The sequence below is a fragment of the Lolium rigidum genome, chromosome 4 (assembly GCF_022539505.1).
Source record: "Lolium rigidum isolate FL_2022 chromosome 4, APGP_CSIRO_Lrig_0.1, whole genome shotgun sequence".
NCBI classification, from domain to species: domain Eukaryota; kingdom Viridiplantae; phylum Streptophyta; class Magnoliopsida; order Poales; family Poaceae; genus Lolium; species Lolium rigidum.
The window spans coordinates 200,375,048-200,385,399 of NC_061511.1; the positions used below are offsets into that span (position 1 = coordinate 200,375,048).

General features: G+C 45.0%; 1 protein-coding gene across 1 annotated transcript; it reads left to right on the forward strand.

Annotated features, from left to right (window-relative positions):
- Positions 1-1,720: 1,720 nt before the first annotated feature.
- LOC124649087 (pentatricopeptide repeat-containing protein At4g02750-like) lies at positions 1,721-5,081 on the forward strand. The gene is made up of 2 exons (XM_047188761.1): positions 1,721-4,870; positions 4,943-5,081. Exon 1 carries the CDS (start codon positions 1,785-1,787, stop codon positions 3,753-3,755), a length of 1,971 nt encoding a protein of 656 aa, XP_047044717.1. The 5' UTR covers positions 1,721-1,784; the 3' UTR covers positions 3,756-4,870; positions 4,943-5,081.
- Positions 5,082-10,352: the final 5,271 nt, after the last annotated feature.

Here is a 10,352-nt window from a genome sequence, read left to right on the forward strand (position 1 = left end):
CAGCTCGCACTTCAGTGACATGGTAGAATAAATAGGTGGACTGCTCGCTCGTCTCCCTAGTGTGGATCCGTTTGCCCCTAGTGTTCTGAGGAGAGGAAGGGGTGAAGTTCCAGGCCAAAGGCCAAGTAACCGATGGGTCAGCAGAGTCCTGTAGTTAAGCACTCCCAATAAAGATTCAATATTTTGCCAATGGAGAAAGAAACAACGATGTGGCATGCTACATGTGATAGAGAATAGAATTAGTGGCTGAGGTGGCAACTTTGGTGATGTGGATAGTTTGCATGTTGAGAGAAATACTTTTAGTGGGTTGCTCATATTTAGATACTATAGATGAAAGGATCGCTTGAGAAGCTCGGAGTAATAGACATTTTCCGGATTAAATGAAATATTGTTTCTTTTGTAGGAGGAGGGGCAAGTGAGATTACACCTGGGCAAAACTTGGGACGGGCCGGGTTTTGGCCTAGGCCCGAAAAAGCCCAAAGTTAAAACGTCAAGCCTAAACCCGGCCTGGCTCGATTGTCAGGCCTAAAAATTGAGCCCGGACCAGGCTCAAACTAGCAAAAGTCCGGCCCAGCCCGAGAAGTATGGCTCGAACCTTACCTAAATCGCGAACATCGAGCAGTGCAAGCCTAAGCCCGGCCCGGCCCAACGTCTAGGCTAAAAAATGAGGCCCAAGTCCAGACCAAAGTGCAAGCCCAACCCGAGAATTTTGGACCGGACGGGGCTAGATCGGGTTGTCCGGGCCGGGCTGCCCATGTCCAGCTGTAAGTGAGATAGCAAAGACTGCGAGAGAAGCCCAAATCCAGTTTCTAGGAACGAAACGGGTAACCTAGAATCCGTGACTCAGCTCATCGGCGACCGTATTCCGTAAGTGCCTTTCTTCCCATGACATGTGGGCCCGTCCAAATGCACATAATCCCACCCGTGTAACCCCAACAATTCGCCGTTTCCGACCTTTCATGTTGTTCCCCACCAAATGGAGCAAGCCGATTTCGCGCTGCCTGCTCCTCCGCCGCCACCTCGCGGCCGCGGCGGCCGCCGCCGCAAAGGCGGCTCCGCTCCCCGCGAGGCGAGTCCACCGCGTATTCGACAAGAGCGCGCGCAGCGACCGTATCCAGGAGCTTGCCCGATTCGGCCGCCTGAGGGAGGCCAGGGAGGTGTTCGACACCATGCCACGCCGCAGCATCTTCGACTGGAACACCATGATCTCCGCGTACTGCCACAACGGAATGCTCGAGGACGCGAGAGACCTCGCGGACGCTATCTCCGGGGGGAACGTGCGCACGAGCACCATCCTGCTGTCAGGGTACGCGCGCCTCGGCCGCGTGCTCGACGCTCGCAGGGTGTTTGACGGAATGCTCGAGCGGAACATCATCGCCTGGAACGCCATGGTCAGCTGCTATGTGCGGAACGGGGATATCACCATGGCGCGCAGGCTGTTCGATTCGATGCCGAGCAGGGATGTCAGTTCATGGAACTCGATGCTCACTGGGTACTGCCACAGTCGGCAGATGGTGGATGCATGGCGTCTGTTCGAGCATATGCCAGAGCGCAACTTGGTTTCTTGGACGGTCATGATTTCTGGGTATGCTAGAACCGAGCAGCATCGCAGGGCTTGGGACATCTTCCGCATGATGCACCGTGAAGGTTTGTCGCCAGACCAGTCCAACTTTGCGTCCGTGCTTTTAGCTGTGGTGGGTCTTCGGGATCTTGCTGTTCTAGAGGGTCTTCGCCCTCTAGCCCTGAAGACAGGCTTTGAGAGTGATGTGGTCGTTGGGACATCGATGCTAAATGCATATACTAGGGATGCACTTGACGTTGCAATAAAGTTCTTTGAGGGTATGCCAGAGAGGAATGAGTACACATGGTCAACCATGATCGCTGCACTATCTTATGATGGTCGAATCGATGCTGCCATTGCAATCTACAAGAGAGACCCTGTAAAATCCATTCCATGTCAAACCGCGCTGCTCACAGGCTTAGCTCGATCTGGAAGGATTACTGATGCAAGGATTTTATTTGAGCAGATTCCAGATCCTGGTGTTGTGTCCTGGAACGCCATGATTACTGGCTATATGCAGAATAAAATGGTTGATGAGGCAAAGGAGCTGTTCGACAGGATGCCTTTTAGGAACACGATATCTTGGGCTGGAATGATTGCAGGGTATGCACAGAATGGAAGGAGTGAAGAAGCTTTGGATTTACTCCAAGCGCTCCACAGGATTGGGATGTTACCTAGCCTATCAAGTTTGACTAGTAGCTTCTTCGCTTGTTCAAACATTGGAGCTCTTGAGACAGGAAGACAGGTGCATTCACTTGCTGTTAAGGTCGGCTGCCAGTTCAGTAGCTATGTATGTAATGCTCTCGTTACTATGTATGGTAAGTTCGGAAACTTGGAGTATGTGAGACAAGTCTTTGATGGAATGAAAGTGAAAGACACCGTGTCTTGGAACTCCTTTATTTCGGCACTTGTACACAATGATATGATGGAGGATGCAAGACATGTATTTGACAACATGCTCAGTCGGGATGTTGTCTCTTGGACCACAATAATATCTGCATATGCACAGGCTGAACGGGGAGATGAAGCAGTGGAGTTTTTCAAAACAATGTTACATGAGCATGAACTACCAAATTCACAAATATTAACTATACTTATCAGTGTTTGTGGAAGTGTTGGTGCATCTAAGCTTGGGCAACAAATCCACACAGTAGCTATTAAGCATGGAATGGATTCAGAACTTATAGTGGCTAATGCTCTCATGTCAATGTATTTCAAGTGCGGTTCTGCAGATTCACATAAGGTTTTCAATTCAATGGATGAACGGGACATATTTACATGGAATACCTTCATTACAGGCTGTGCACAGCATGGCCTTGGAAGACAAGCCATCAATATGTATAAGCATATGGAATCCGCAGGGGTGTTGCCAAATGAGGTCACTTTTGTGGGGCTTCTAAATGCATGCAGCCATGCTGGTTTCGTAGATGAAGGTTGGCAATTTTTCAAGTCAATGAGCAGGGATTATGGAATAACTCCTCTGCTGGAACACTATGCATGCATGGTGGATCTACTTGGGCGAACTGGTGATGTGCAAGGAGCTGAACAATTTATTTATGATATGCCTATTGAGCCAGATGCAGTAATTTGGAGTGCTCTTCTTGGGGCATGCAAGATTCACAAGAATGCAGAAGTTGGTAGAAGGGCTGCTGAGAAACTCTTCGCTGCTGAGCCATCAAATGCTGGAAACTATGTCATGCTATCAAATATATATTCTTCTCTCGGTATGTGGGTGGAAGTCGCAGAGGTACGTAAAATTATGAAACAACAAGGTGTCACAAAAGAGCCTGGTTGTAGCTGGATGCAGATAAGGAACAAAGTGCACTCTTTTATCACTGGAGATAAACAACATGAGCAAATCAAAGAGATAGAATCTACCCTCCGGGATTTGTACACTTTGTTAAGGACTACAGGCTATGTGCCTGACACTGGATTTGTTCTCCATGACATTGATGAAGAGCAGAAGCAGAGTTCCCTTCTCTACCACAGTGAGAAGCTTGCCGTTGCTTATGGCCTTCTTGTTACACCCAAGGGCATGCCTATACAGATAATGAAGAACCTTCGAATATGTGGTGACTGTCACACTTTCTTTAAGTTTGTATCACATGTCACCAAGAGACATATAGACATTAGGGATGGGAATCGGTTTCATCATTTTAGGAATGGTAGTTGTTCATGTGGTGACTTTTGGTGATACAATATTTTTAATTCTCTATAAGTATCAAAGCAGATACATTCGGATGATTCCAGATGAGATGTTGGATTGCCATTCATAAGTTTTTCTTGAGCTATAGAACACAAATTAGAGAAGAGTATGCTGACTGACCATGACGCTATGATGTGCACTGCCATGGGCTCTTGAGTGCAATATTGAGGTGATGAACAGTCTGTTAGCTCTGGTGAGTGCAAAAAATACATGATTATCCACTTCACTTGACACTTTTATGGTAATTACCAGTGTTGCTTATGCAAGAACACAGTGTTGCATGTGAGATAAACTATCAATGTATATAAACTATCAAGTTGACACTTAGCAGCCTACATGTCAATGCTGATGGAAAGAGCCATTTCCTATTTCTGCCTAATGTCCGTCATCCTGTTCTCTTAGCATGTGTTCTTGGTTATGGCCAAGTCTTAGGCTTGTACATTATTCTTTCTATTCTATGAAATGCAATGCTATGCAAATCTTTTGTGCATTCTCGGGAAACAATCTTATGGCTTGACAAAAGGACGAGAAAACTGGCATGGAATCTATACATGTTCTTAGGTTGACACTTGGATAAGACATACTCTGTACAAATGAAACAATTAGAGATGTAACTAACATGTAGGAACAACCTTTGGCTGCAGTTTATGTAAGTTTACAGGGATAAGTCTGTTGAAGATTTATTTAAGGCAGGTATTGCATCCGCGAAGCATATCGTGGATTGGAAGTGTGGAGTTCATAATACAGCAAAACTTTCCGGTAACCCGCACTTCGTTTGGTTTTGTCATGTCAACCATAATTTTCTTCTAAACTGTGAGGTTAAGTTTTTATCAATGAAGTTATACTGTTATAGCTAGGGCTGTCAAAAGTGCACATGGTTGGCAAACTATTGTAGTTTGTCCAAGGTTGAGCACCAACCAGGCTTGATCGAGCTCCGCTAGTTGGCATCCCTGGCTAGCAACACCACCATATAATCTGTCCTTTTCTGTCAGCAACATTTGTATAGTTTGAACAAATGACAGTACGTTGCAAATTTCAAGTCTTGTGTTGCGTGTACTTAATTTGATGTGCTGCTCACCATTTCTTCTTTTGGGTTGTGGCAGGTACCATGGCTGAAGGACAATACTCTTGTAAACTGAGAGTTAGCAGTTTATTTATTTATTTATTTGCAGAAGTTAACTACATGGGAGACTGAAATCAGATTGTACTCGTACTACTGTTTACATGCCACAGCACTTATGTGTGAGGGAACTGGATGGTGCTGTGATTCATGCCAAACGTGTTTCACCCCATGTTTCTGAACAACTGTAGGATTTGTAGGTAACTGGGAAGATATATTGTACATCAGTAGCAGTTTTGGAGGTAGAATTGCTCTGCAACACTCATAATTAATCTTGGTGCCTAAAGAGGGATTTGTGAGCCAGAGCTCAGAAATGCAGCTTCACTCAATTATCAAGTTTCCCTCTTAGTAGTACACTATCTTAATTTCGGTTGATGTATCTGTTGCTTCAGTTCAGTTTTTTCCTTCGGTGCAGTTTTTTATTCACAAGCCTGCCTGCTCGATTTTACTGTCAGCCAAGTTCCAGATTCCAGATGGGTTGTATGTACCCTGCAGAGATGTTTCGTGAAATTAATAGGTGATCATTCTGTGGATCCTGCGTCTGGGAGTACATAGTGCGGCTGGGTTGGGCTACCTGGGTAAGCCTGCTGCTGATGACGAGCAATGAGGTTTGTCTGCTGCACACTAAAATAAATACGTTAGCAACCTTGACCCTCCTGTACTAGTATAAGCTTTTACACTTTGGCATATGTACAACAGACCTGTGTTTTCAGTGGAACATGGTTCTTTTTACACCAGGATGCGGATCCGGATGCGGTGCATCATTTGTCACCTGGAAATAGCCTTGGTGGTACGGTACGGACCGCTGACACGCCCACCACCGTGCGTTCCTTCTCCCAGCCAATAATGGTGGACTGAACTGAACCCTGCACCTCAGCGCCCACAGACGAGGTAGCCAGGATCCCAGGCAGTGTTCGTGGCACGAGATCTGGCAGGGCGATAGCAACAACAAAGCCACCAGATCCTGTCGAGATAAGGGGAAAGCGAAAGCGAAGCCTATCCTCGTTGAAGATCGAAAACAATTCGCAAGTTGCAGCCCCCAAGTTGGCCGCCGAGCGACGGGAGGTCGCCACGACAGGGTCCCGGAAGAGCGGTGCACGCAAAGCGACGGCGCCCACGCTAGTTGCCGAAACCGTGGTCGCGTGCGGCGTACTTGCCCGTCGTGTGTGGGCGAGAAGTATGAGAAAGAATTGGATACTTGGTTTGGGTCGTCGAAGCAAAGCACGCGCCCCCCAGCTCGCTGTTTTCGCCCCTAATCCAGCGGCGTTTGATTTCCGGGTCTCGCATGCGGTCCTGGCTGCTGATCATCGGATTTTTCTTTCTTGTGAGAAAGAGTGTTTTTTTAAGGGATAGAAAACTCTGCTACGGACTTTATTGGGTGTGACTATTTCTTGAAAATTAACATAGTTCTCGGTACAGTGACATTATTAAATATCTTAGTTGCAGCTCATATTGCAACTCACCATTAGCACGGATCATGAGCAAATCTAATGGTTCAACCTCACTTGTAATTGAAGATTTTAAATTGAAATCTCACTTGCAACTGTAAAAAAACTCAGTTGCAACTCAAGTGCACGAATTACGATGCAAATCCGATGTTGTAGGACCACTAGCTCCACTGAGAGCATCTCCAACAGACGTGCTAAATCGCGGCGCGCTATACCGGCGATTGGGCGCGCTGTATACCGCTGGCGCGCGGCATAGCGAATTTGCCTCCGGCAGAGGCTCTATTTTGCAGCGCGCGTTGGTGTGCGAAAAACGCACCTCCGGCAGAGGCTCTATTTTGCAGCGCGCGCGCGTCACAAACTGCTAATCCGACCGTTTTTTTTAAAAAAAATTCATCAAACAAACTATGCAAATATGATCGAAAATACGAATATATTTTAAAAGTGCGCGATACAATGCGACATTTAAATGAAAATACTAAAATAAACTACTCCTCCGACTGGTCGTCGGACTCCCAGTCGAAGTCGGAGCTGCTCAGTGTCGTGTCCGACACCGGCGTCGACGTCGTCGTCCACTGCAAGTCGGAGGAGGAGGAGGAGAGGACGATGGTCGACGGCCTTGCGCCGTTCTTCTTTTCCTCCTTCCTCCTCGCCGCCGCCTCGGCCCTCGCCTTCTTCCTCGCCGCGGACTCGGCGCGGCGCTTCTCGCGGCTCGCCTTTTTCTTCGCTTTCATCGCCGCCTTCTCCTCCTCCTTCTGCGCGTAGAAGGCCTCCGTGGCGGCGACGTCCTCGGGGAATTGGCGCGCCCATTGGCGACATCCTAGTTCTGCCCCCCTCATACTAAGATTGCTCCCTTATACTTCATTCCTAGCTCCGTCCGTGGAGGAGAGACTCGGGGCCGCTCTGGTCTCCCTTGGGGAGGCGACGGGAGAAAGAGTATCCCAATTTGTGATCTGTTTTGTCACTACAGCCTAGAAGATTTGGTCATGTGGACTCAATTACACGAAGGATTATTTGAAAACTAACTCTAGCTGGTTCTTGAGCAACTTTATTTGTTTACGTTGAATGGTACGTGAAATAAATATTGTCGGTCAACATAGTTAAGTCCACGCAATCTGCAAAGATTGTCGTTGACTCGCTCCGCCAAGCCTCCTCACCTGCACAAGCTTCGACGGTTTCTATCGAATCGGATTCTTCTTGTACCTGATTGCATCCCATCCTACAGGCTAGGGATAACCCTATTTTCATTGCGCGAGCTTTTGCCATGCCGTTGATTCCAAGTATGGTATCACGAAAGATACAATGGCAACACACGGTGTTTGCATAGATAGAGTGCATATAATTAACCTTTTTGGACAACAAAAATTGCAGACATCCGCATAAGTTTGACAAATTTTAAAAGAAAAACAAGGAGATGCAAAGTTCAAGACACTATTATAACAAGTCTAAGGTGATGCTAGAGGACTAATTCAAAGATGACGTCACTATCCATATGAAATGAAAATATCCCTCGTGTAAACATCTTGATGTTATGGATACAAGTATATTTTTAAATACTCCATCAAAAGCTTTAAAGTGCACACAATGATGACGAACTCCTCGGCAGACATGGACCATGGTTAAACTTTACAAATTTGCTTTTGACTGAATCTAAACCCTAAACCCCCACAAGATAATTTGAAAAGGAGGAAGTAGTTGCCAGTTATTGTTTCCCAAGGTATATATTCAAACAAGATCCCCCCCCAAAGAGATCTTCAGTCAAGACGGTGTCGTGATTCCAATGTCACAAGATTAGCATCATCATGCCAGTCAAGATGGTGTCGTGATTGCCAATGTCACAAGATTAGCATCAACATGGACATGCGGGAAATGGCATCTAAATTCATAGGAAACTTGTGATTTTGCCACATGGAGACATGGAGTGGCAAAATCCGCAACGCCAGAACCTTCATAATCAGATTTTGATTTTTCATACGCTACAGAGACATAATAAACGAAGCAAACTAATATACCGGTAGATAACCTGTATAAAATAAGAAAAAAGTATTCTTATCGTTCAAGTAAGAATTTAAACGTCCGAGGTCACCGATCTTAGCCACCAATGACAAGCGATGCGTCGGCGAATGGCTCCTTCCGTACCGCGAGCTGAGCTGAGCTTACGAGTAACATAGTGCATCGATCATTAGCAGTCAGCTCACACTTGCAATATGAAAATGTCGATTACGATTTGTTTGTCCAAGAAAGAAGATTAGGGTTACTGATCCAGGGCAATTGGTAGAAGAGGCGACTTCTGGAAGCTTTGCCTAGCTCGGCCGCCAGGGACCATGGTTCGGACCACTCTGGCCTCTCGCTTTTACTCGACGTGTAACTGACTGATTAAGTATTTAGGGGGGATGTTTCTCGTACCCTGTCTGCCTCAACGATGGCGATCTGTGTCCATAGCCGTACCAAACTGAGATGAGAAGCTCCTCTATGCGCAGCATGCATCTCCCTCTCTTTCAATAATCCAATGAGCTCTCTGCTCTCATATAGTGCGTCGATGCATCCATCTCTTCCAATAATCCAGTGAGCTCTCTTAGATCGTGCATCGATCGATCAGTCTCCCCAATAATCTAATGAGCTCACATAGTGCGTTGATCGATCCATGTCTTTGCTATAATCCGAAGAGCTCTCATATAGTGCACGGATTGATTCATGCAACGGCACAGCTTTATTAACCAGCTTATTGATTGATTACGGCATACAAAGTATGTGTGTACTCCCCGTTCAAGTTAAGTGACTGAGGTAGCAAAAGGTGTCTTTGGCTCATGAGCACTAGTGCTCCCGATTTTCAAAAATTATATATTTGGATTTTAAAAAAATTGAAATTAAATATCTACATTCATATAAACATTTCGAAAGTACGGTAGGATTTTGAAAAAAAGTGGTATTTTGAGCTATACAAAAAATAAAAAATTCTGACAAATATCTACCACTATACGTAGCTACAAACTTGTTTTTTTTTCCTGTAGCTTAAAATATAGTGCAATTTTTACTAAATTTTTTCACAAATATTCAGGACATATGCATGTATTTGTGAAATAAATATGATGATTTTCTAAAATACAGATGTACATTTTTAAATATTTTAAAAACTGGGATCACTAGTCTCATGTGCACCAAATCTGCTTTCGAGAGATTGCTTTTTTTCTAAAATGAGCGATAATTTCATGCACTATTTTAAAATATAAAGCATGACATAACAGCTTGCACTACATCTAACTCAAACATATTAGATGCATGTACTCGACAATAGGATGAATATAAATGGGTAGCAGGTAAACATAAAACACTCGTGGAATATGTTAAACAAGCAATTAGGAGCGCAGCCTACGTACCAATCGTTTGCAGGTGTAGCAGTAATTTTTGTAGCGGCAGCCGTGGCGAGTCAACAATAAAGTCGGGCAACCACAACAATAAGTTGAAGACGAACCGTGATAAAAATCGCGAGTAGTAGCGTATAGCAATTTTCAAGAATCTAATTCTTTCACTAAGGCAAGTGGTTCCAAAACGACATGGATGAAGAAGACTATGATGATGATGAAGCAGAGAGCACCGGCAAAACCGAAATATAGAGCGGCTCAGAAAAGAATGTGGACCAAACTGACATCCATTAAAATTTCGATTTCCTTCTTAGCGACGTCACATATACCACTTATTTTCTTACTCACTTGGCAAGTGGCCATACCAACTTCCATAAAGGTGTGATTTAACTTCCTTCCAATTTTCTATGTTGAACCCCACCTCTACTTGCCACTGGTCATGAGATTTTAGATTTAGAGTACATGCGTCACTTAGTTTTGAACCACACGAGGCACTCAATTTAGCCCATTGTTTTTAGCACATGCACACTAAAAGTATCTCTAGCCAAATTCCTATAATATTTTAATGAATCATTTTTATTTATTTTCTCTTCTAGCATGCATCTAGTCGTACTTCTAGAAGTCAGGCTCCACATCTTCTAAAGATATTCAACCTAAG

What these genes read in the sequence shown, in the direction of transcription:
- LOC124649087 (XM_047188761.1), top strand. Translation starts at nt 1,785, where the DNA reads ATGCTAAATGCATATACTAGGGATGCACTTGACGTTGCAATAAAGTTC.